This window comes from Manacus candei, unplaced genomic scaffold, assembly GCF_025592945.1.
Source record: "Manacus candei isolate 608988 ecotype Guabito, Panama unplaced genomic scaffold, ASM2559294v1 h1tg000015l, whole genome shotgun sequence".
Taxonomy (NCBI): Eukaryota; Metazoa; Chordata; class Aves; order Passeriformes; family Pipridae; genus Manacus; species Manacus candei.
In genome coordinates this window covers 13,311,396-13,339,353 of record NW_026138063.1, presented here as the reverse complement: position 1 = coordinate 13,339,353, position 27,958 = coordinate 13,311,396, and the positions used below count along the sequence as shown (strand labels likewise).

Below are 27,958 nucleotides of genomic sequence, written 5' to 3'. Positions count from 1 at the left end.
CGCCACCTCCGCACCCGCGCCGGGCGGGGGGTCCGGCTGCGGGCGTGCCAGCGGGCGGGGAAGGGCAGTAGCAAGCGGGGGAAGTGGGAGGGAGACGGGTCAGAAGGGTCCGTCCCGGGAGATGGGTGGGGAGAGGCAGCGGGCGAGCTGGGCTGTGCCGCAACGCCCCTCGCTATAAAACGGAGGGGCCGCGCTCGGAGCGGTGCGGCCGGGAGGGAGAGCGGCCGGAGTCCAGCCCCGCGGAGTCCAGCCCCGCTGAGCCCGGCCCAGCAGAGCCCAGCCCAGCAGAGCCCAGCCCAGCAGAGCCCAGCCCAGCCCAGCCGATCCGATCCGAGCCCGGCGCGGTGTGAGCGCTGCCGGGGCTGAGCCGCCCCTCTGCGGGCGCTGCGCGGAACCAGGTAAGCGCGAACATCCCGCGGGCGCGGAGCGGCCCCTGCGCGCCCCCGCGGGCTGTGCCCCGCACCTTCGCCCCGGGGGAGCGAGATTGTGGCACAGCCTCCTGCTGAATTTATACTTGGCTTACATGGCGTTGACAGAGAAAAGCTCAGCCCCAGACAAGACGCAGGTAACTTAAGCCCCGTGCCCCGGTTTGCCCTTCGAGGCCCGCTTGCTAAACGCGCACAGCATAGTTTTGGAGATGACTGAGCGTCCCACAGACTCACAGCCATGCCGTGTGTGAGCGCTCGTGTCCTGTCAACACTTTGAGGAGAAAGCAGAGGCACCCTTTGGCAGAAGGCACAGTGCAGTAACAGCACCTCACCATCACGAGTCATCCCATCAGCCTACAAAAACCAGCCCTCTGATCTTTGGTCAAGATCAGATTCAGATGAGCAATTAAATTTTTATCACTGTGCTCAGCTCATCATAGAAATTAATCAAAAGTCGCCAAAAGTGATACTCACAATTTTTGAGACTTGTGCACAGTTCATTTTCTCAGTCCAACAGGCAATGCAACTTCCACCAGTTAGCAGCAAGTATTGGTTTCATCAAAACTGTGTAGCATACACTTTCCATAACCAGATTTATCCTTTTTCTACAGAAAAAAAAAATAAAATTGAGCAATCTACAACCAGAGATCAAATTTTAGTTAGTAAAAGTTAAATTGCTCCCCCTCACTTTTTTTTCCTCTTTTTTTCCCCCCTTTTTTTTTCTTCCTGGCATTAGTCAGTTTCTAAACTTCTTGGATTCACACTGGACTAGAGTTCTTCAGCAAGTTCAGATGAGATCCTGTAACATATTTACTGTCCTTCCACTCTCCATGCTTTAAAACACGATGTTACCAGTTATTTATAGGCACAAACCCTGTATTCTTCCAAGTCAAGTAGTGTATCAGTAACTAAGTCAGTCAATCAGACCACAATGTGTACAAGCAGTAAAATTGCAGCATTCAGTTACACCTCTTTCTATACTTCTGCAAACACCCTAGAATTAATGAGATGTATGGCAATAAGCGACAGCAGGATTCTACCCAGAGCATGCTACAGTTAACTGTAAATTTCCATGACTTCCAAAAGTAGCAGTACTTGTTTGGATTGTGTTGTGTTGCATAGCATGGGACAAGCTAATAAATGGGCTCAGTAAAATCACAAGGTGAGGGTCAAGAGAGATTTTTTGTTTAGGGGAGGCATCTTCTCTTTTCACTTGTGTGAACACACAGTGCTAACATGATTAGATTTTTGTCTGAATAGGAGGATTAAGTATGGCCTGAAGCAGGTAATTACCATGATGATGTAGAAACGCTCTTTTAGGTCTGTTTTAGTGTCAGACAAATGTTTCATACTCCTGACTATGGCAGTCCATTTTGCTTGTTGCCACCATAATCTTTTAAATTACAGCATCTTTCAAAAATATGAAGTGCCTACAAATTAAGCTTTTGCTCATGTATTAAGAAGTTCAAATATGTGCCTTTCCATGTGTATTTCTGTACGCTTTTCTTCTCTACAACTTGAACTAGTTAGCAGAGAAAAATCAGTTATGATTATTGAGTGCTTCCTAGTTTATGTTGCTAAACTGAGAAAGAGTGGTTCTGTACAGTTATGAGAAGTCACGTTTATCATTGAAGTTGAATATAGCTGGATTCATTTTCCCCTTTTGTCATAGTAATAGATGGAAACAGAGTTAATTTTCACACTGGAGGAGAGCAGAAGTCCACCCATTTCCGATGGTGTAAGGTGTTCCTGCCTTCCTGCTTCGACACAGTACCTTGCTTGGGCTGGACCACATGTGCAAACTGCAGCTAGAAGTTACTGGTTTAAAAGGCAGCAAATACCAGCCTGGAATGCCAGTAACAGCACTGCAGAAGTGAGGAGAGTGCTGCCTTTTAGTTTCAAACATCACAACTCAACAACCTGCTTTTTACAGTCTTAGAACAAGAAGATGCATGATTGTATTTGTGTTACCTGCTGAAGGAGTAATATTATCTTTAATTGTATTAAACATTGGAAAATGTATCTCATTTCTGTTTGTAATTTTTGTACTATAAAAACAGAGGCAGATGCAGAATGTAAACATGGTGATTTATTTACACTTTCTAGAAATGCATGGACTGACATGGAAATAAATGTCAGAGCTAATGCCCATTAAAAAATTTTACTTCAGATAATGGGCACTGACTGCATTTTTCTACTTCTAAGTTTTCTGCACTGTGGTAGTTTTATCCTCCATGTTTGTTAAAGGAGTGTATTTAAATAGTCCTTTTCTCTGGCACTGCCTATTGCTCCTTTCCACAGTCACAGTAATTAATATGGTAACTTGAAGTTGCATAATTAAAAACTCTCATTACACTGTCCTAGTTAAAATCCTGCATATGCAAAGGTATAATATTAGTTGAAAATATTTTAAGCAGTCATAAATTACTCTTACTTTCGTACTACCTCTCCTTTTCCTCTGGACTGTCTTGTGTTCCAGAAGCTACTGGTCTCACCAGTATTATTCATAATCTCTCCTGTGGCTATTACTGCCCAAATTTTAGAACTCCTAATCACACTATGAGAGGCATCTAACTGTTTGAGTGGTTGGCACATATCTGTCCCCTGCATGTCAAGTCTCCTCTTCTACCTGGTGAGTTCGTAAAAGGTCGTGTTTGGTCTTGACGTGGATAGAGAACATGGATTTTTATGCATTACTTTAATCCAATACTATGTCCGAGTTGCATTACAGGGTTAATCTGGGGTTTTTTTTAGCTGAATTTAATCGTTATCTTCCAGGAGACCACCTCAATAAGAGGAGAAATCAACTAAAATTTAATTTGTATATGTTAAATCTAATGCTGAGTTGGGGAAATGGGTTATCAAGATTCATCAGCCTACAAGTAGATTTGCTTGGGCTCTATATTAGATACACAAAGAAAAGCAGCCAAATGGCCAAGTCAGAGCAAGGGCGATGGACAGCAAAGCAAAATATACCCATCCTCTATTTCTGATAGTAATGCTGGCAACACAGCAACCATCATCTCTCTCCAGAAAGAGAAGTGTAAGCTCAGAATCTTTTCAGAATTGCAAGCACGGTAAGGTTGAGAGCTTACAGCTGGAAGGACTGGGTCAGGGTATAGCCTGGCCACTACAGGCCCACAACAGTCTGCTTGTACTGTAGGCACTATTGCATGTTTAGCTAAATCTCTAGCCCTTGGTTAATCCTGGTTCAGTTTTAAGCCTTCTTTAGCTTATTGCTAATGTTTGTGCCTCATGCTCTCAGTTGTGCAACAATTCCATCAGAAACGCGGTGACACAGATACGTGTTTTACCATGTGTTTCTCTCAAATATTAATTAAGAATTTTGAGGTATTCTTGGATAGCAGTTCAGATTTTTGGACAGTTAGTCCTAAGGATGACTATGGTGTTCTTAAGAAGTCAGCCTCTGCATTGATAGGATCAGATCTGAGAACCTAGGTAAGGTAAAACGGCAGAACATCACAAAGAAAAATTTGTAGAAATCTCATGGAATTCTGAAAACAAAATGAAAAATGTGGATCACTTATGAAGAGAGGGAAAAGTGGAGGGATGACTTACATTGTTCTTTTCGCTATTGTTGGGTTAGTTTCCACAACACCAACAGGAATAAAGAGGTTGCTGTTGCTGAGAACTGAACCTCAGCTACTTACCTGGAATTAACTTTTATGCATAGTTGAAATTCTTGGATGTAAACACAAGGTGAGTTCAAATACGTTGGAGAGTTTGAGGTGGCAACCTCATGTATGCTTAGAGTTCAGAGATGTACAGACCTCATGAGACCAAGTAACTGCAGCCTGAAAAACAGAAAGCCTCCAGCAAAACTATTTCCAGTGCAGTTGCAGCTGTATATAAAAAAGTTACTAATCACAGTATCATTTTCTGTCTCCTTCTTCTGATCCTAAACACCCTGCAGTGAAAACAAGCCAGTTAGCTTTTGCTAATGACAGTATTTCTTTCAGTTCCATTTCTATCAATAATTTTTTCTTTAAGACCACTTTCTTAATAAGACAGTGTACTTCTACTCATAACAGTCATACCATGTTCTGTACCATCTCCTAAAACTTATCCTTTGCCAACAAAAAAAAATTGCCCAATGTACCATAGAAGAATCTTCACCAGTTTTGAACATTTTGGGGAATTTAGCAAATTTGGCAAACAAGGGGAGTTATGATACTTGTACTTGTTGTTTTTTTTACCTCATCTGTAACAAACAAATGAAAAAAGGTTATCTTGACTGTAAGTCCTAGCAGCTGTGATTCTTTGAGACAAAGCACAAATGAAATAGAATTGCTGGTCGAATAATTTATGGTCTTATCTTCAGATAAATGATGGATTATACTAAAATTACTCTCAGCTTTCAAGTGAATTGCAACTAAGGATGGAAAAATATCATGCTCCAAATGACATGCTGTTAGTATTCTCTGTTGCACCATTATGTGAAAGAACTACAGATTTTGGCCTGTCAGGTGTCTTTTGCAATTTTCGTTCCATTTGGGTTTTGTTTGATAGCAAACTGTCCAGATATTTACTATATAACAACACTAGCTGAATGCTTGGTTACTATTTGTGGTGTTTATCACTTTTTATTGTAGTTGAGTAGCATTTCTCTTATAGGCACAGAAAACGGGTAATAACTGAAGACGACCTCACAGCAGGAAAGCGAAATCAGATTGGCAATGCATCCGTGAGTGGCATGATTGAAGACAAGACAAAAAGCAGGCTGCAGCAAAAGGTAACTGGCAATATCTAAGGAAACTAGTACTGAATTTGGGCAAGGTCAATATTTAGACAATATTTCACTGCTTGAGATGAAAGCTATAATTGGAGCTATGGCCAGAACAAAGAATGAATTAACAAAACTCCTAATTTCAGCTAATTCACCTATTCTTTTCTTTACTTCTAGGTCATTCAGGTTTGTCAGCTACTGATAGATGCTTGGCTAGTGGAAACTAATAATCAGTAGATGAATTACAGCAACAGAAATAGAAAATAAAACAGTATTCCCAACTCCACTCTGTTTTCTGAAAACAGAGGATACGCTGAACAAGAGTACCTCAGCTTTTTTAGCCCAGAAGAACCCATGCAAATAGTAAAACATTCCAGAAAACCACTGAACAGCTGTACTTTCGTGTTTAGGGGGCTTACACAGGGAGAAAAATGCACTAGTTAACTTCTCTAAAAAATGTTCTGTTGGCAGTTATCCTCCATTTAACCCTCCTTTAGCATCCGCACAGCCTGGCCAGAGCCTTCACTAGAGGCAGGCAGCACATGATGTACAAAGATGTAGCCTGAGCTTGTTTACTGAGAAATCATGCATGCCCCTCCCAATCTAAATGTATAGGATGTATGTTGTCTTTCCATCTTTTTCTTTATAAACTCCTATTAGTTTTCCTATTTTCTCCTTTCTTCTCTCATTCTCGTTGCCCAAGCCTAAAAGTTCATACAATTTTACTTTCTCCCCCTGCAGAGGGGAGTTAGTCTGCTACCACTGGAGTTGCTCAGGGTTTTCTCCCTCCTCAGGCTCTTTACTTGATGTACAACAGTCAGAAATCGAAAGCATGGGGCAAGAATCAATATGTGTTTTCAAAGTGGGACTCAAGCTCTGCTGTTAGATTTCTGTCTTAATTGTTTTCCTTCTGGTTTTGTTATTAGCAGCTTGCCATGATTAGACAATATAGTTTTTCTCAAATCAGGTAAAAAATATTTCTTCACCTATGGGCTTCCTAAAAAGTATTTCAAAGAAAAAGAGTTTAAAAAAATATAGCCTTCAAAACCATTTTATGATGCTGCTCCATGTTCTTAAACGTACCATCAAAAAAAGTCATGTCAGTACAGGACAGCCACACATCCAAGGACTTGCACAGGAATTTTCCTAGCACTAAAGTAAAGCTCATGTAGCACCTTTGGGAGAGCACACTACTACCCTTTCTGGGCTTCTGTGCAGTTACTTTTGCTTGAGAACCAAGACTGCACTTCCTTGAGGCTGTGATATGTGTGATATACTGACTCACAGTATCATAGCTTAGCTCGCTCCAGCTGTAGCAGCTGCCTTTGTTTTGCTGCCTCTGTAGCTGGTCCTCACTACCCACAGGGAACATCTCAGGACAGCAAAGAGAGTTCACCAATTAATTTTACTTCCAAAATAGAGCAATAAATTTTACTTTGGAAGAAAACAGGAAACAAGCTGTACAAATTTGGCAGAACATCTATTTTGGTATCATTCTATCAAGTATGCCACCTTCCAGACAAAGCACTAAGGACCATAGTAACCTGCTTTTCCATGGGTGATAATACTTTCACACTGACATGGATTAAGGTGTGTGTTTGACCTTTCCTTCTCTTTGATTAACCCCTTAGCAACTCACTAATCCAGTTGACTTATACAAAAATCACAGATACTTTGCTTGTCTTTATATCTGTTTTCTCAAATTTTCTTCTAGTTCTCAAAATGATCTGCCCTTAACAGGAGTTTTGTGCAAGTGAAAGCACAACTGGGTCTCTATGTTTTCTGTGTTATACTTACTAACAGTTACAATGATACTAACTTCTCTTGGGCTTAGCTGCATTAACATTTTAAAAGATTTTTTTGGTCTGAATAAACTCTTGTACTTTGCCGGTTACTCAGACTGGGTTTTTTTCTTTTCTGCCTTTGGTTCCCTTTTTCTGACCCTAATGAGCGATTCATTAAGAAGCCTCCATGCTGATCCTTTGCTTTTAATCTTTTAACTTTTCCCTCCAGGCTGTTCCTAACATTCTCATTTAAGGAAGAAAAGTCTTTTCTGAGGGGTACTGCTGTTGTGTGATATTTTCCCACTGTAAGGATGTCTAAATTAATTATATAATAAGAAAAGTAATCAAGTGTCTCAGTCAGACACAGTGAACCAAATCCTATTACAGATTGGTGAATTTTGACAAGTGGAGGACAAAGCTTCCTCTGAACTAAGGTGTCGAAATCTAACATCCATTTCCTTGCACAGAAATCCACAATACATTTGTTTTGCTTCTTCAGTAAGACAAACACTGTTTTTCAGCATTAAGTCAAAAGAAAAAAGATGTTCAATGCAAGGTTTGCTTTCCTCAGAGCCATAACACTGACTAGTGGGAAATTATATGGAAATCAAGAGCCCTGGTATTGGAAATGTAGTGATAAATATTCCATATTAGTTGATTCAGTTAATGTGACAGACTCTTTAGTGATACTGGGGTGTCTGTGTCCACACAGAGGTGCATCTGCTCATGTGCTTATACTTCAATTTATGTTTTCATTACTCAAAGCAAAAGATTCTGTTACTCACTTTAAGCATATTGGTGAAAAGTAACAGGAATGGAATTCATTAGAGAGTTTTAGAGAGGAGAAGTAACAATATGCAACATGAGCTACTCTCAGCCAACTCATCTAACTTCCATTAGATTAGGAAGTGAAATACTACTGTTTGACAGAAGTCTCTCAATTTCTGGAGTAGAAGAGGAGAATTTTAAGTGTTTCTCTCCCCCTTTCTCACAAATTAGCCATTATTGCAGATGAAGATAACTGTATTGCTCTGCACAATGCATTTCTAGAGCTTGTTATGAATTTACATGTGCCTTCTCTATTTGGGGGGGGGGGGTGGTGTAGGTGGAGAATACTATGTAAAAATAAAAAGTACATCCTGTAGAAGGGACTGCACATTAAGCCTGTAAAGCTCTTGGGTGCATCATGGCCCCAGCCATGGTGATTTAGTTTAATGGCAGGAAAATGTTGTTTTGATGATTAGCATATAGGTAAAGCTTCACACACATCAGAATGTTGCCATGTATGTCAAAATGTTACTGATTTGCTTTACAACTTTGAGCAAATCTATGTATGTAAGCTCTCATGTGGCAGCTTTCTCACTGTTTTACAAGAAAGTACAGAAAGGCAGTATCTTGTACCAGAAAAGTAGGAGTAATGTTATTTTGCTGAGTTTGTTGCTTATCAGGTTATTATCTCACCTTTAACTAAGGAAAGTTGTTGAGGAGTGTAAACTGAATACATAACGTTAACTTTTGCCTCTGCATCTTCTGGCTTACCAGAAGAGTTACATGACTCTAGGAGAGTGGCAAATGACACGGGGGTCTCTAAATAAAGAGAACTACCAGGACAAAGCAAGGAAGCCTCTATTTGGACTAACTGGAAGTTCCACAAAGAGGTCCTATCACATCCCAGCTTTGTCTATGATATTATTAGCTGTGTCCTCTACCCTTCTTCCTAGAAACATCTTTGCCTAGAGGAAGCAACAGAAACCTAATTAAAACATCACTTTTGGTAGATTTATACTAGTAACACCAGTGATTGAGTCTTTCACAGTAAAGCTGTAAAACAGAAAAAGGCCAAAGATGCAGAAAAATTCTTTTCTCCCAGAAGTAGGTGATTTGGTTCATGAGGAAACAATTGCAGCTTTGGCCTTTCCATTCCATTTTCTGTTGTGATCTCTGCCAGCAACAGAGAAGGTGCCGACAGTGACTGCATATTGCTGTGGGCATGTCACTCATGCATTAACCATTTTAGAACATTATCATTTCTAATTTAGATGCATGAAATCCCTTTTTCTGCTAAATTATTAACAACCACTATTATAACCAAGAGTTTAAACTTGTATAAATTTTACCTGGTTTTGCCCAGAGGCTGGTAAGCATATACTTACTGACCTCACCCAGTATCTTAGCCTGGATTGTAACACCCTTCTTACAGCCAGTCCTTATCTGGCTATACTGATTTGAATTCTTTTTTCTACCTCCCTATTATTATACTTATTTTCCATCCATTAATGATATATGACCATTTTATTATTTTTACATTCTTAGCAGAATTTAGGAGATGTTTTATCCTTAACCACATTTTTTTTCTTCCTGGACCAAAAAGCAGAAGCAGCCCAGGTTTCATGACCAATATGTTTCATTTCACACACATTACATGGCAGTACAGCTATCCATTATAAACCAAAGGATATAACCATTTACCCTTGTCATGGACTAGTCAGTTAATAAAAGCTGAGAGTGTGGAGAGTCTTCCTGGTGGGAGTCAGGGAAGTATAAAGAAGTGAACAGTCTACCTATTGCTTCTCACAGGCTCTTGTGAGAGTAGCACCACATCCCTGTAGAAGAAGAATCTGTGTTGCAGAAATTTCTCTGGCCAAAAGCCATATTGTGATCCACATTTCTAATATATTAGTTTTCAAATTAAAATACAACAACATATTAGAATTTTATATGCTGCAAAAACCGTGAGAAGGAGCTCATACATACACATATTCTGACACGTCCTGGAGTCAGCAACAGGATAACAGTTTGCAAGCAAGGAATCCCCATGAGACACATTGGGACCTCCAGGTTACACCTAGAGCTGCAGCTATTGTCTTTATAAATTCAGATACTGTTAAAAACCAGCAAAACATCAAGCTAATTGCCTAGACATCTCTCTGTCCTGCTCAGAACATCATCTTTTCCTTAAACAGCAATAGCAGAATTGCTACGAATGCTTTGTCTTGCATTCGTAGCAATTTATGGAAGTAGCCTTTATTCCTCCCAGAAGTCCACTCTCTAGGTGATAACTGCCTTCCACTGGATCAGGGCAACCATTGGCTAAGAAGATCTGGACAGTGAAACTTAAAAATTCTTTCAGTGTTGGATGCACAAACATTCATTTCAGCAAGAAATAAGAATGACCAGAGTCCAGTGATACTCAAACAGCAGAGATAATGTCTTGGAACCCCTTATTAAGCTTTGCACGCTTGAAATCACAGTAATATAATAGTAATTCTCCTATAAGTTGGGAAGGAAGAGCAGCTGTTGTTACTGCTGTTTTTCGCAGGCTGAAGGAAGCACCCACAACCTTCAGTGAAGAGGACAGGTTTACAGATACATAAAATGTCCAGGAAGTCAAATTGTGATTTTATATATGATCTGAAAGGAAGTGAGATACCTCACTCATTGCATCTGATCTCTGTTGTTAGAAGCAGGCATGACAAGGTTTGCTTTCAGCAGTGCTTTTTATTGCAGTAAGGTTTTTTTTCTCCCTTACCTCTCCACAGTGTTTTTAATATAAGGCTGAAATATAGATCTGGATCACACCCAGAATTAATGTACATTCCCTTACTTCTCACATTCGAGGATTTCAAAGTAGAAGCTTATGGCTCATTCCATATGAAAACAATGGTGCCAATCGAAATATTAGGTGCGTAGTTAGGTGTCCAGAAACTACATTTGTGTAGGATGTGCAATGCTGTGTAATTAAAAAAAACCAACCAAACAAACAAAAAACCAAACAAACCAACCAAACACCCCCCCCAACTTTAAAACTTCTTATTCAATGGAATTAAGCTATTAGAATAGAAACTTAAAAATTCATCGAATTATTTCACTCGCACTTAACCAATCTGAATTTGATTTCTTTCTTTTATTAAAAATGATCACATGGGGCACACTATATTTTATATAGGCAATTCCAACTGCAATAAAGGAAATGTGTTAATCCATTTGTTTACTATCACTCAGAGAAGTAACCGTGCAGCACATAACCTTTCACAGCTCAAACTAATCTCATTTTTATTCGTTCTGGGACTTGATGGCTTAATTCTTGTTAACTATTGACTCTTTCAGGTACTTTCAAATACCCTAAAGATACTTCATAACCAGGCATCAAAAGTGAAGTTATGAACATGCAGTAAGATGTATATTGATACTAAAATAGTAGCTTATGTTATGCTGTCATTCAAAAATCTTTTCATGTTAATGCTGAAAACCGTAGAAGTTCTAGTCCTACCTTGATCTGAAATAGCTTTATTCTTTCTTTCCCAGCATCTGATGTGCAGTAAATGATATTGTTAGCAATATGAGGAGATGGCACGTCCCTGAGAAGCAGACATTAGGTTAGCCTCCTGATTATTGATCATTTTTGTCTTCCAGAATGGTGTCAGTCTTCCTTTTTGGTAAAGTTAATGGCTAGAACAGAGATGCAAAGATCCATGCTGGATTGATGATGGTAGTTAATGCTCTTGTTTCAAAGTCTTAATATGTCTAAGTGGCTTCAAGCCTCTTTTAGAAAAAAGGGCAGTTCTTAACCCTGTGGTATAAACAAGAGCAGGGACTGCCTCCTGCTATAACAACTAATTTTCATATTTAAAAAGTAGTTCAGCTATAGGTTTAGTAACCTAGATAAGGAAAAGTGATCTTCATTCCTGTCGAGACAGAGTGACCGAGGTGACAGGACACATTGAGATTCATCTTTCAGACATCTTTTCTGAAGCTTTCCATTTTGATGGTTAATTTCAATTTAGTACTGAAATAGAAGTATTAATCTAGAAATATATTTTACTTAATTTGAGTATTTTTTCAGTTTTAAGTTACTGCTCTCTGGATAATTCCATATTCACGTGCCTTAAAGTTATATAATACTTAATATATAGTAAACACCAGAGAGTTTGCAACACATTCATGCAGCCTTGGTCAAAGAAAGAAAACAGAGATTGCTCTGATAGATAAAGGTGAAAGAAAGAGACCAGAAAATTAGATAGAAAAGTCTAACAGATCAGAGTCAGCAATGTCTAAAACCACCACGTCACTGATCTTCCATAAGAGATTAAACATATTGACAGTGTTCTAGAGTACAGTTCTACATGTACTGAACCCAAGAATGTTTTCCCTGTCCTTAACAGCAGAGAAAACAAAATTATGTGTGTACAGAGGAGATCAATGTTTACTTTGAAACCTAAAGCTAGTGAATTCTAAAAATGAAATCTATAAACTAAAAGAATTAGACTTACTCTAAACTGAAAGAGTTTTGGCTAACTATAGTGATTGCCCTGTGGATCTGCCAGTCAATAAATTTTGTACAAAAGAACCCCTTAATCATTGCTATACTAGCATTTGCTAACCCACTAAGTTCTAGTGAGATTGAGAAACACTAGGGAAGTTGAGCAATCCTTTCTTGGCATTAATATCTGTGAGTAAAATTTTATAGAAGTATGTAGATCAGGATTTCCCAACTTCTTGGAAAAAAAAACCCATACAGGAGGAGGGAATTGGTATAGTTAGTTTTGTTCAAAGAGCTAAGTAGTAGGAAGAAATATTTCCAATATTTCTGGACTCTCTTAGTACTATGAGAATATATGCAAACAATAATCCAAACTTTCCCTGCTGCTGCAACTGCTGGCATTATAACAGTGTGTTATCACACTGCAGGCTGTTAAAAAAAAAAAAAAAAGAAAATTTGTCACATATTACACTGTAGTATATTAGGATTTAATGTCACAAAAATGTACTTGGAAGATTTTATTCAATACTCCACAGCCCCATAAATTAGCGATTTAGAAGTGGCCTTTCACTTATGCCAATTTTTGCCTCATCAATTTGTAACGCAAAGTGCGTAAGTGTGCAAGATTAGATTTCTTTATTCTTTGTTTTAAATCTAACCAACTGCTTGCTGGTTTTCTACCTCTATATATCCCTTCTATTCTTTCTAAGTGCTCCTATTTTTAGCAGCTTCAAGATATAAACATTGTATACTTGTACCCAAACATCTCTTAAGTGCTTAGAGATACACTGACACTGTATAACCCCTTGGACATAAATATCAGTCTTCCTTATCTGGCACAGAACAATATAGCACATTTTTTGGTTTTAATTTGCTTATCTACTATTTTCAATAAAATAAATGTCATCATAACAATGACAAGCTTTCTTCTCTATCTGAATTAAAAGCTTTTTGCCCTTACTAGCATTAGGGAAATATTTACATAAATAAATAGTTTGAAACAGAATAGCACCATCATGCACTGACGCTGTCCAAAGGGGTAATGGCAAACCCAAGTGTAATAGTGAAAGTGGGGGTGAGGGGTGGTGTAAGAAGTGTTAAATATGCTTTCATTTTCAAATTATTTAATTATTTGCAATTTGTGAAATGTACACACCATTTGGATAACAGAATCTGTATGCTTACGTTACCTCTCAATTTCCAAAAATCCCTTAAATTGCTTTAAAAAAAAATAGTTCTGAAGTGTCAATTTCAACAATAAAATATCTTCCTTCAAAACTGGCTAATATTTGGAAAAACAGTTGTATGATTAACAACATGCCTAGTTAGTTTTAAAATAATTGTTTAGTTGAATGAGTAGGTGTCACTACTTTTCCATCTGCATCGTTAAAGTAAACTATACTTTTAGTCTCTCTGAAAATATTCTTCTTAATTTGTCTCAAAAACTTTAGGTAATTTAAGATGCTTATGTCTTTGAAAAAATAAGATACCAGGATCTTATTCTGTGACTTACCAGTGCAAGAATTAGACTGAAGGTTAGCAAAAGCAGGAATGTGCTAGAATAGAAAAAATTAGATATAAGCTAGTAGATAGTAAAATGAACCGAAAGTAGTTCACTCTGGTACATGACATTTACATAAATGCAGTAGTTCAATTATAGGTATTTTTCATTGTGTTTTGCATCTTAAATAGTCTTGAAAGAAGGGGATATTTTGAAAAGTGATGGCACTTGAGTATAAAATATAGCAATTCTCTTATTTTAAGATAGGAAATACAGACCTCTAGTGGTCGAAACCTGTATGATATGAGTTAAACTTCAAAGCAATTTAAGTGCCACTGTGCTTCACTCTGTTACTTTCCTTTGCATTTTCCTCCCCCACAATCATTCAAAATCACTCTTACACCCAATTCCACTGTTCAGACATTCCACAAGGACTGATTTTTCCCAGAGAAAAAAAAGCCCCTTCATCTGTCCTTTTTTTCACGTAAATTTTATGACTGAAATTGAGTAGTTGAAAGATACTTGGGAAGTCAAGGGAAAATTTATGACAGTAGTCTATGAGAACAAACAGAAGAGAGATGTTGATTCTTTTCAGAATAAACTCTGAAGCCATCATGCAGAAGGACAGACTCCTTTGAAGTGTGCTGGAGGAAATAAATAAATAAATACAGAGAGGTTCTTACAGAGAAGGTCAGAGTACATAAACAATTCACATTTACAAGGTAACAGTAACTGGTCCTCTGCTAGCACAAAATAAGTAATAAGCAATTTAGGTTTTGATGTTACAGAAGAACCAGATCCTAGAAGGATCACAGGGAGTTTATTTTCCAGCCATATAGAGCTAGCACAAGTGAAGCAGGCCAGCTTCAGCTCTTGCAAGGGGAAGACACAAAGAATCCACATATAGGTTAGAGAATTAAAAAGATAAATACTTCTAAATAAATTTAAAAAGCAAACACCACAAAATTAACAGCAATTTCAACAGACTGGCAGCTGCCTTGTGGGGAACTGACCAGGAGAACAGCTGTTAAATGGAAATGCATAGGCCAGTACAAGGTCCTGCAAGTTCTGTTTGTTCTTGTGTCAGAACACCTCCTGATCCAAAATTGCAAAAGCAACAGCCAGCTTGACAGCCACTAACACAGGTCTTCTGAGGTTTGCTTTCTGTGCTGATGAATTGATGTACAGTGCTGGTGCTGTACTACCCGTTGCAGTTCCTTTTCAGTAATCTTTTGATTTATTGTCATTTACCATGAAGTCAGATGCTGACCCCTGTGGAAGATAGTGGCAGTGATGACAAGAGCACACTGTAATGCCACCATGGTTTGAATTACATACCTTTGTTTGAATTTCTCTTTCCCTTCACAGTTCACCTGTCAACTCAGGATTAAAAATATTTAGGAAAGCCATGAGTGGGGAATGCAGACTGTTAGTACTAGCAAAAGAAATAAGAGCTAGGAGAAAGGTAAATGCATGACTTTGCAATGGTAGTGCTCAGGAACTCCAGGAAAGCAGAGAAGATGCTGAATATGTGTGTGAATTAGAAATAGCTATCTTCACCAAGGCCATGAGCATAAAGGGTTTTTTTCTGCTGGATAGGGAAAAAACTCCAAAAGACTGTGCAATAAAGGATGTGTAAGTGTCATTACTTTCTCAGCAATTAGAAAAATGAGATAGAATAAATTAGAAAAGGGGGGGACTAAACACTCAAGATAAAGGAAAAAGTTTATGCCACCAGAAAGAAATAAACATAGCTAATATACTGAACATATTATTCCAAACATTTTTCATTCTCTCTTTTCCCTGTGCAATAATTTTATATAAAAATAAAATACAGCATCCTATTAAACATGGAAATATCTTCTCATTTGTAAGAAAAGCAAATAACCTACCTACCTTCAGAAATAAAAAAGCTCACATTACCTAATGATAAGGTGGCTAAACTGTGGCAGGGTTGCTCAGCCTGAGTTTATTTAGTCTTTGTCAAAGCAAATATCAATAACACATTTTTGTTTAAAATCTGACTTGGGGCACCTGCTTACCTATTTATAGCTGATGAAGCTCTCATAGAAAGCCACTGTCAGTACTGTCTTATCTTTCGGTGGGCAAAGAGCTGTTTACCTTGCATAAACCCAGCATTCCTTGCTTCCACAGGCAGTTTAATTAGGATACATGTTCAGAACAGAAGCAATGAATGGAGTGGTAAATAATAGTTGGTAGAGCAGTCTGAAGCATTTCATTATCAGTGACTTATTATAATCATTGTAATTAGAAAAGATAAAAGGTCAAACAGGACAGTAACATACAACAGGGGTTTGCTGCTCACCAGGTAATTTGTTTGAGATTGATGTCACCACACCACTCACAGTTGCATCAATTCAATCCTCTTAAAAAAAGCTCCTTGTGTATCAGCCTTAAAATGATCCAATTATCATTATGTTAACACAGGTCATTTGAGATGCTTTACGTGGATTTATCAATGTGCACAATTTCAATACTTGCATTTAACTGGCCAGTGGTTTAACCTGCTCTGGTGAATTCTGGCAGCATAAAGCTGTACCAGCCATCTATTTTGGTAATGATTTTAAAGAATCTGCAGTTCCTTCCATGTAGAAGTATCTGCTTTGCATAAAATATATACAACTGTAATCCTGGGACAAGGAGGTGAACTGTGGTGAGAAAAACAGCAAAAGTGATGGTGGTATGGAAAAGAAATCATTGTCTATAAGGAATTCTCATTACCACTGCAGTCCTCTCTCACCACTCAGCACTGCCGTGGGGATACTGCTTCCAAAACAAACTGCCTTCTCCTATATTGAAGCTTTTCCTAATGCTCTGAACTTACAGTTGTGCTCAAGGACTCAGATCTACTTGAGGATAGCTCTGAAACTTTATAATTTCCAAAAAATTTAAAATTCAGCTTGGGATTAGCAGTGTTTTCCTTACTGTGCACCAGATATAAGGCTCCTATGAGGTTCATTCTCACAGCAACATTCAAACTGTTTTCAGATGTACATATGGCTATCCATATGTGTTTACCCAAAACCAACCACATTATGCCTTTCTGCTTCCCTTTCATTCTCTGAAAATAGTGATGGATTTATTTCATTTATTGACTGTTATTCCTTAGTATAATTTAAAACTGATAACATACCAAACACATCATTTGCACAATTCACTAACTTCAGTGTTATACCTTTAATTCCAGAAGGGTTACACAGTCTTATGCAGGTAGATTGAGGTATCATACTATTCCTTGACAAATTCCTGATTCTTCATAGGGATTTTTCTGCCTTTTTTACTTTCCAAGAATTACAGAATAAGCTCAGGGAATTCAGTACCTCAGAGTGCCAGACACAAGTTTCCCAACTCAGTCATTTTTTTGTTTATTTTAACACATTTCTGAAAATGTAATATAATCACTGTTCCACTTTCTTGAAAGAACATATGCTATTAATTAGCATCAACTAAAGCTACTACTGACATGGAACAGTACAGGTCACCATGTCAGTAGAAAAGGGAATTTGGAAGCAAAACAATACAACACTAAAGGGGTGTCTGAAGCAACCATGAGAAAATTGCCTTGGCATCTACCACTGCACAGAACCAACCCCATCAAACAGGGAATATTCACAATCAGCTACTTTTGTCTTAGACACTGAATCTGTCACTTAGTACACACAGAGCAGGATATTCTTGCCAAATAGTATCAGTGACTTGTTAATCCAGTCACAGACAAAGGTCTTGCTCAGCCTTAATTAGGCCCTGATCTACTTTATTGCAAGTTGAACTTGCAGTGGTGATTTCTGCACTACAGTTTCATACTGCAAAGTTCTGGGCTGCAATTTTAGTGCGTATATAAGTGAGCAAAGACTGTGAGTGACCACAGAGCACCAGCATGTAGCTGGGGCAGGTCAAATATTGCCAGACCTTGATGTTGCATAACATATCAGTTATTGTCAAATAGTTTTTTTTCTTCTTGGACTCTTTCACAACCAAGGGATGAGATAAGAGGATTTATCTTGAAATCTTTTTATTGTGGTTTCCCTGTCCTAGGGTAGCCTGACCTTCCACAGAGCCAAACACAATGTATTCAAGATTTGGCACAGTTTGAAAGCCAAGTTTTGCTCAGGCTGTACTACAGTGCCACATGTGATGAGAATCATCCCCCATTTATGTGTTTTCTCTATTTGCTTGACTTTTTAATTTCTTAAACAGTGCAAAAATACTTGAAGTAATTTTGAGGCACTTACACCAACTGAGGAAACAAGACTCACAGATTCATAGAATGGACTGGAGAGACTGGGAAGTGTTGCATGGCACATCCTGACAAAGGCTTTGTTAGCTGCATTTTATTAGATATTCCAAACCAGACAGAATTAATCAAGAACCTAAATACTGAAATTACTCTGCTAGCTTATTAATGCAAACATATAATAGAACATGAGCTAAGACAAAGAAATATCAAGTCTTCTAAAAGCTAACAGAGCCAAAGGGTGACCTCACTCACAAGATGCTGTCTGCAACCTGTATTCTGGGTTCAGTTCCTGGCTCCACCTTAGACTTCCTCTGTGGGCTTAGCTGAAACATATCTATGCCTCACTTCTCTATTAAAAACACAGTCCATTTGGAGTAAGGTTTGTCTTCCAACAAGAGCAAGTCAAACACTAAACACAGTAGCATTCTGGACTTAACAGCAATGTCAGTGCTGAACCACTCAAATGATGAGCAGCCCCTGTAACAACATAGCTGGTGTATATGTAACGATGGGCATCTCTTCTTTCTGAAAGCATCTGTACTGCCAAGGGGCTTAGGGTGTGTCTATTTAGTTATGAAAAAGTAACTTACACTCATAAGGGTTTTGTTTGCTGTTTGGGATTTGTTTTGTTTTTAAAGCCAAAGTATTTCAGTTGATCTTTGCTTGAAGCAGCACAAATTGGGTTTGGCTGACAGCTGTCAGAAACTTGCAAACAGCAATAAACTCTGTGATAATAACTATCATTTTTAAATTTTTTTTAAATATCCACTATTTTTGAGGGAAGACTATCTGTAGACTCTGGAAAATATTTAGTATCAGAGTCAGTTAATCTGCATGACCTGCTCTCTAAAGTCATAAGTCATTAATAAGGAAATTGTTCTTGCAGAACACACAAGTCCTGGCAAACCCAAAAGGTGCCTTGTAAAGGAGATTTCATACCATTTTTGTACCCTTAATATGGTCCAGAAATACAGCTTCAATTCTTGGATACATAAATATGCCAGTAACTGAAGAAGTGATATGAATTGTTGTTCCCTCTTGCACCCTTCTTAAACTCTTTGTACAGTTATTAATGTGCAATGGATCAGCACGTCTGGATTTTTGTACATTTTTTTTTCCCCTCACTAGTAGTTAAATACCATAGTTCCAAGCCAGATGGGGAGCTAGGTAACCTCTGAATATTTAAGATTTCTATGGTACAACAGAGTACTAGGCTATGTGTGTGTTTTCATATTTCTCTGTGATGTAAAAATTGTCTCAAAGAATTAAGCTTAATGTATAGAAAAAATTTCTAATTATTAATCTCAGAGATACAAATGAGTAATCTAAATTCATTTATTTTCTTAATGCATTACACTTTCTATTTACATAATTAATTAGTATTCAGAGTGCTTAAGTTTAGTTTCTGAGATATCTGAATAACTTTGCTCATTAGATATGTCACCTATTTATGGAAAGAAAATAACCTAAAGACTCCTCTGAATTTATAGTTATCTGCTATTTTCAGTCTCTCATTATTTTTGATATATGTTCACTAACCAGTATTATTTTAAATTGGAACTTTGTTAATTGAAAGAAGTGTGGTAGATTTCTTTTATATTAAAAAGAATCTAACATTTTTCATCTAACTCCCAACATTCTTACCTCTGTTTTATTATGCAAAGTCTCTATTAAATTAAGAATTGGTTGAGAAAACACTTGAAGATGGCTTATTTTTCAATTCCAAGACACTGATACATTGTGTTAGACACAAAAACTTGATATTTAATTGAAACTTTTTAAAAATTTAATCCCTACCATAAATACTACTTTCTTCCTCTTTTCCCCTCCTAGGTGTGAGCTTCATACTTTATCCCTGAAACTAGGTTACAGCTGAAGGGATCAAGATGATTCCAAATTACCCCGCGGAAGAAAATGTTAAAAGAATCCACGTCGACTGTCCCGTTTCAGGGAGGCACAGTTACATCTACATTATGGTTCCGACCGTTTACAGCATCATCTTCGTCATAGGCATATTTGGGAACAGCCTGGTCGTTATTGTCATCTACTGCTACATGAAACTAAAAACAGTGGCCAGCATCTTTCTCCTAAACCTGGCGCTGGCTGACTTGTGCTTTTTGATAACTCTGCCCCTCTGGGCAGCCTACACGGCCATGGAGTACCAGTGGCCTTTCGGCAACTGTTTGTGCAAGTTGGCGTCAGCCGGGATAAGTTTCAACCTCTACGCCAGCGTGTTCCTGCTCACCTGCCTCAGCATCGACCGCTACCTGGCCATCGTGCACCCGGTGAAGTCCCGAATCCGCCGTACCATGTTTGTCGCCAGGATAACCTGCATTGCCATCTGGCTGCTCGCCGGCGTGGCCAGCCTGCCCGTCATCATCCACCGCAACATCTTCTTTGCCGAGAACTTGAACATGACGGTCTGTGGTTTTCGGTATGACAACAATAACACAACGCTCCGGGTCGGATTGGGTTTGTCCAAAAATTTGCTGGGCTTTTTAATTCCTTTTCTGATCATATTAACGAGCTACACCTTAATTTGGAAGACCTTGAAGAAGGCGTATCAAATTCAAAAAAATAAGACTAGAAATGATGATATTTTTAAGATGATTGTGGCAATAGTGTTTTTCTTCTTCTTTTCCTGGGTTCCTCATCAAGTGTTCACTTTTCTGGATGTGTTAATTCAGTTACATGTAATAACAGACTGCAAAATCACCGATATTGTGGACACGGCTATGCCCTTCACCATTTGTATTGCCTACTTTAACAACTGTCTGAATCCCTTTTTTTATGTTTTTTTTGGAAAAAACTTTAAAAAATACTTCCTTCAGCTAATTAAATACATTCCACCGAATGTCAGCACACATCCAAGCCTAACAACAAAAATGAGCTCCCTCTCATATCGGCCACCAGAGAATATACGTTTGCACACTAAAAAAACTGCTGGGCCTTTCGACACCGATTGATGCGTTTTGCAGTACACTCATTTTGAACAACCTTGAGTACGAAGCAGCAAGAATGACAAGACTCATCTGCAGTCCTGAACATCACAGCTTACTGCTCATTGCAGAGACATTAGATCATCTCAGAGAAGTCATACTGTAAAGACTTAGCAGTGGCCTTCCATCTTACACTGTGAAGAGGACTGTTTGGTTTTCATTTTGTTTTTCTTTACTGAAAGCAACATAAAATGGTGGACAGGCATGTCAGAGTTCCTGCCAGCGTCCTGCTGTTTACTCAGAACTACAAAAGAAGGGTACAGAAAACTCCTATCTTAAGTTCAGAGGTGTTTTAAAAGGAAAAGCTTGTATAAATTATATGAAGTACAAAGAAGCTGTTTTGCATATATGTGAGTAATTTTGTTCAGGGAGTTAGTAGAGCTATGTTGCTTCTTGGTTTTTTTTAATGACATAAATGTCCTATCATCATATTTATAATATATTTTCAAATATATTCTATATTTAGAGGCCCAATTTTAAACTCAAATGGAAATTGAAGGTCTTTGAAATTGTTCTCATTCTGATTTATGCTACTATTTTTCTTTTTTTTTAATGGTAATTTTTTCATAATAATATATGCAATAAAATGCAGATTTATTTATTAAATATAGAGGAAATATATTTTTAGATTTATATTCCTACTCATACATTTCAAACATGGCTTCAGAAATGTACATTTACATCCCAGTGTGTATTTTTATAGTGGTTTAAAAAATAACTATATGTGTGTGTGCACAAAAATGGGGTTCACTCAGCCTTCCCTTCCGATAAGCCACACTGTCTTTGAAGAACTTTACATACAGAGGGAGTTGACTCCATAGTCTGTATGACCAAAAGTAAAATTCTCTATTTGAAAACATGAGTTCAGGGAAAGAGCTGATCAGAAAATTTCAAACTATTTTTGTATAAGAACCAGGGCGTTCAGTGAGAGAAATGACCAACTAATCAAATCTACTTAGTTTATAAAATTCCTGCACATTTAGTAACTCACATTCTGATAAGCAAAAACATTACAGTGCTCATATATCAGTTTAACTAATAACACTTTAAGTCCCATCACAAAACATCCAAGATCAAACTTTACTCTTGGCTTTTATGGAGTTTCTCTCCATTTATACAAAACTGTGCCTAGAGTATTTGCTCCCTGTAGAAACTTTTTTATGTGTATGGAACAAATTCAAATTTATACTAGCATAAATCAGAACTAAAGTCTGGCTCAAGCTCTCAATACAAATAAGGGGGGAAGGTGATAATCACTGTAGGAAGTTTCAACTAATGATATCGTCATTTGTCCTTTTTACCTCAAATAATGATCTCCAGATAATATTTATTCTTGATTGACACCCATTTACTTTCTTCAGAGATAAAGTTCATAAATACTTTTTGGCATTACAAAACTTTAGAAAAATTCCAAAACTTTCCATATATCATGTAGACAATTACATGACCCTTGAGAATTTGCAGTATTTATAATCTCCAGAAATTTACATCTAATGTGGCTCTGTCTCAAGTAGCAAGTGCTTGGAGTATCAATGTTTTCTGATGAGCAAAATCAAAACACAGTAAAAAAAAAAAAAAAAAAGATATTTCTGTAGTTTAAAACTTTTCACGGAAAAATGGGACTACAACCAGGTCTAGGAATCTTAGTGCTCTTTCATTCACTTACTTTAAATAAAATTTTTTTCAGTTTTGCCTTTTTTCTTCTAGCTGCAAAATGGGAATAATGTATGTGTCTACTGATATATGCCACAAGACATGGTGAGGAGTCACTGAAACTTCTAAAGCTGTATGTTAAAAAAAAGCTCTTTCATTAAAGGTTTAAGTTAAGTTAATTGCAAGCTAGTATCTCAAAATTTGAAGCCTGAACGTGTCATTTAAAGACATAGTTAAATTATTATATGGAATACTTCATAGTTAGCTTATGTCTGTCCTTACATGCAAGCCAGCCATTAGTTCAAAATGAATATGGCAATAACCTGTGCATTATCAACAGCATCCAGAGCAGTACCAGTGCCCCAGCTCTCTGTAAGCTGACAAAGGACTGACAGAGCTTGCCATTTATCTGTATGATATTTTTTTCATTTACACACATGCATGTGCTAAGCAGCATCAGGAGCTTACCCTGGCAGAAGCATCTCTGTTCAGCTGTAATTCAGTGTGCTGTGCTTGCCACCTGCTGGATGCAGCCACAAATATGTTTTTCATCTCAAAAGTTGTTATAGGAAGAGACAGCAACATTTCCCTGCCACCTGATGGATCTGGAGATCCTTAGCTGTGGCAAAAATTCTGTAGAAATTAAGTACAAACTTGCCCATCTGGGAGACAGTTAACTTCCTTGGCAGGGTCTAAGCAAGCATTTCCTCATCACCTGCTCATCTCTTTGGTCACTGAAACCCAAGGTCCCCAGTGACTGCAATAGGCAGCTCATTTGCAAAATGTTGACTGCATTAGTATAAGAGCCATCTCAAAGAAGAAATAAAAATCAAAGCCATTGGTTACTGATTTTGCTCATTTCATGCCAGATGCTGTATTTTTAAAAGACTGTGTATCCTAGGCTGCTGGTGCCACCTGTGCCTACTTGGGTCATGGGAAGAAGCACAAGGCTGGGTTGCTGCAGGAAAGGTAGGAAGGGATTGCAGCTGGTGTGCTTTGAGGGCAAGACTGACCTTGAATCAATAGGCAAAGAAAGCAGAGGGCAAAGCTGCTGTTAAATAATGCTGGGAAATTTTTGTTCTGCTAAGGAGTAGGAAATCAGCTGCCAAGAATAGTGGATTCTAGTTTAGTGTTCCCTTAAAAGGAAAAAGGTAAATCAACAAATACTAAAAAGTATCCAGAGACAAAACTCTTCAGGAACTCTAACTGGGTAGTGGCAGGAAGCAGACTTTCGGAGCACAGAGTTAGTGTGTACAGCCACCTCCTGCAGTTCCAGGCGTCCCCACAATGCCCAAAACTGACAGCTAATAGAAGAGCTCCCATTTCCCTAAGGACACCCACACCACCTCCATCACGTATCCAGCTGCAACCAAGGGAGGACCAGAGAAACAAGTTGTTGCTGAGCCCTAAACTCCCCTGCCCACCTACGAGCTGAAAATGCCGTGCTGGACCCTGTGCACGGGGCACTGGAGAGCACACGGAGACAGAGGGAATGGTCTGGCCTTTGCTCTGGACCTTTGCCTGTGTGGTCCCTACTGAGCACAAGTAGGAGATGGCCAGAATATCCTTTGATTCAAGGAGCTACCTGGTACCAACAGAGGAGAAGGGAGTAAGATTTGGCTCTTGACATTTGGGGAACTCTAGGTTGAGCCCGCTCAGAACAGAACTAGCTGCAGATGTTTGAGAACAAACTCCCACTATCTTAAAGAACACAAAGTTAATTAAGATGTAATAGTATGCTATTATTTTTAAAAGGAGTATCCACAGTGCTTTCACTCACGATGACTAAAGTAAAATAGATGACAAACTCTTAGTCTATCCTGTGCTCTCCTGGTGTGAGGAACTCAAGTCAGTACTAATGGGGACAGCATAGAGACCTAAATGCAGGCATCACAACTCCTTCCACAGTGATATTCTGTTGATTTATTTGAATAAACTTTGTTTTCTGCTGAATAATTACTAAATCACATTTGACACGCATATGCATAATATTTATTTCTATTTATTGTGCAATAGTATTTTATATGACTCCTGTTTCATGCTCGGCTACCTGCTTCCCCACTATATGCCCATCCTAAATCAAACTATATAATCCACACTAGTTAGCCCAAATTCCAACAAAACCACTATAGATACAGTGGGAATTAATCTGGCTTCTTGCTGTAACAATTTCCTCATGTTTACATTGTTAACCAACAGGTTGCAGAGTAAGCACAAGGCCAAAAGTCTTTCATCAGCATTACTATTTAGGTGATAGTTTCCATCATCTACTTGAAATTGTGACAGCAGCAGAGGATACAGTAGGATTCCCAGGTTTGGTTTAGTTTTGCTTGAATAGCTTCAGCAAAGGTTTCTCTTACTGACCTCATTTTTAGGTATACTAAAGTGCAAGTGTTCCCAGGGAGATATTTGCTACTGAAAGGAGAAATAAATACTTGGGAGAGGGTGGTAGGAAGCCTAAAGCAGGGACTTGCTGATTTTGGAAATATAAAGTGTTAAATGTAAATATTTATTTTTATTTTTGCAACAGATTGGAGGCAGGGGGAGGGCACAAAAAAAAAAAAAATCTTTCAGCTTAGTTAAATCTTCCAGAAAGTTTTGAGAGGTTCTTTTTAAGTTTCCTAATAACATCCTGCTCAGTTTGGAACATGTCATAATACCATTCTTACACTGCTCACAAAGTCAGGGTCTCCAGCTCTGCTCTTGTGCATCACATTACAGGCTTGGCCAGACCATCATCCCACCAGCTTGTGCAAAGTGGAGGCTGCTCTATCAGTCACTGAGTCCACCTCAACAGCGACCTCACAACCAAGGCTGAACTAACAAATCCTCGGAGTTAACAGCAAAGCCATCAAGCTCATTGTCACCAGAGAGCTCTGCAGATGTGACTCTGCACTGCAGGGACAGGCACAGACCATGTCTGAGAACAGCATTGTGGGATCTTTTTAGTGGACCAGTGCCACAGCCTGCAGTTTTGTACTCCAGTAATTTAAGTAACAAAACTAGGTTTTATTTTCTTTTCAATATTTTTGTGCAGTTGTAACTTGTGAAGCGGTGGATGTCAACATTTTCTGTTTCAATAGAGATAGTTTTACATTGTAGAAGTTTACTACAACTATAAAACAACTTTTATTGTCTGAAGTGTTACTAAAAACATACATGTGATCAATAAATGTGTTTGTGAAAACCATCTCCACTGCTGTATTAGACCACTCAAAGCAAAGAGAAATGGTTCTATATCATTGTTAAGTACTACACTATTATCAGTGTACCTTTAGCTCTCTCTCTCTCTCTTAGGTAATATCATCCTCACCAAAGTATTCCTGTTTAATGCTGTAATATATTATACCATTATTCCTCATTCCTTTTAATCCAAATTCTAACCCAGCTCTCCCTAAAATCTTTGAGATTAACAGGCTGTGTTTGCAACTCATAGTGGAAAGGATACCCAGCTAGCTTCAAAATCACAGGTAGAACAGCAGTTCAGTGATTCATTTCTGTTTCTCAGAACTGGCTAAGTTAATAAAGTTTCCTTGGAGTGGATACTTAACAAATTGCTATTTTCCTTATATACAGGTCAGAGTTTAAAGCCAAATTTAGGCTTAACCTTTTAGAAGCTAAATTGAATTTTAGAGATAGATTTAGCTAGAATATTGTATTAAATACAGGATCACATTACATTATAAATAATGGCCCTGAAAAGCCAGACTCAGCTTGCCTGTAGCTGAGTATTCAATGTAAATATATCCATTTACTTTGAATATAAGCAGTGCCACATTGTACAGTGGCTTCAGCGGAAACAGGATCAGGTTTCAGTGAGAGAACTGGTGCCCACCCCACTTCATACTCTGTCTTATAATGTCACACACTGGGAAAAAAAACAAAACAGTTAAAAGCTGGGCATGTGAAATTCTTATAGCTTATCTACTGAATAACTTATTTTCCATGTATTTTAATTATTCCTCAGCTTTGTGTATTGGCAGCTTTATGTACTGGCAGTGCTGTTAATCTACAATCAAGCACAGGCCCTGGTGCAGGAGGAGAGACCGAGACATACAATGCCTTGGAGCTTTACAGCCTAATCAGAGGTGAGAAATTGTTAGAATAGGGTGAAAAGCAAAAACTGTTGCTGAACAAATACCAAACTGTGAAGATATTTCACCCTGCTATTAAATGAAATAAAGAAATTATTTTTTCTTAAACCACAGCCAAATAATTGAAAATAATAAATTTAAAAAAAAAAGAAAATGTTGAAAGGTTTTATGTGATGAGTGAGGAAAAATCCTGCACATACATAATAAGAATTTCAAGTGTCTCCAACTAATATTTTCAAGAAAATGCAAACTTGGCCATTTCTATGAAAATAAATGAATAACCAGAAATGTTTGTCAATAGATGTGTATAAGATATTAGCAAACCCTTTGCCACTATTGACTTTTCTTTCAGAAAAAAAACCTTAAATTATGCATTAGAAATCCATCAGATAATTATATGCCTAGAAAAGGAAGACAAATTTGTATGGGGTTAGATGAGCTTTGCATAACTTGTCTGAATCCTCCTCATGCTTAGTTTATCACATGATACCCAACTACACCAAAAAAGAAACCTGAACAACTAAACCAGGTAATAAAACAAAAATAAAATAATTTCTCAAAAATGTGAATTACAGTAGTGCAATGTATATTTAATTTTGCAAACAGCTATGGAATACTAAAATATCCTTGTTTTCACATGTTTATGTTCATTTAAATAACTTTTATAAGCATTTGTAAGCATTATGTTTTTGCACTGTAAAAACTCTCCAAGCATGATAAAAAATTGCAGACCCAAAGCACTCTTTCTGTATAGGAGCACCTATAAAGTGAGGCCATTATGATTTGCAGGATACCTTTCAAAGACAGGTTATAAATAAATGCACATGAGATGTAATGTCACATACTAGAGCATTATTTTTTTGAACGTGAGTTTTGTGATGATTACTCTAGATAAAAATGTAAAGAAGTGTATAGAAAGGTGTACTCTGTGTACTAGACTGTGCTATACAGTGCCATGTTTACATGTTAAATTCAGAAGAATTATATTTCTGGTATTTTTTATTTTTTCTGCTTATCTGTGATAGCTCTCTATACTGTCATCTGCAATTTTTACATAACAGTAGATAGTAGTTATGCACTGCTCTGCTTCAGAAAAAAATAATACATTTTAGACAGGTTTCTATCTAACAACTGCAAACAGTGAGCATTTTTCACAGAGACATCTACATCAGACTGGCTGTATTTGAAATACTGAAAATATTAAATGATCCAAAATAACTTTAAATAAGTGTCA

General features: G+C 37.9%; 1 protein-coding gene across 3 annotated transcripts; it reads left to right on the top strand.

The window, feature by feature from the left end:
* Positions 1–27,952, top strand: AGTR1 (angiotensin II receptor type 1). 3 transcript variants are annotated; one of them, XM_051781371.1, is made up of 4 exons: positions 1–398; positions 2,908–3,060; positions 5,064–5,181; positions 19,812–27,952. In XM_051781371.1, exon 4 carries the CDS (start codon positions 19,865–19,867, stop codon positions 20,942–20,944), a length of 1,080 nt encoding a protein of 359 aa, XP_051637331.1. In that variant the 5' UTR covers positions 1–398; positions 2,908–3,060; positions 5,064–5,181; positions 19,812–19,864; the 3' UTR covers positions 20,945–27,952. The 3 variants fall into 3 exon arrangements, with proteins under 3 accessions (XP_051637331.1, XP_051637329.1, XP_051637330.1); XM_051781369.1 differs by lacking the exon at positions 2,908–3,060; XM_051781370.1 differs by lacking the exon at positions 1–398 and having other exon boundaries at positions 2,234–3,060.
* The last annotated feature ends 6 nt before the right edge of the window (positions 27,953–27,958 follow it).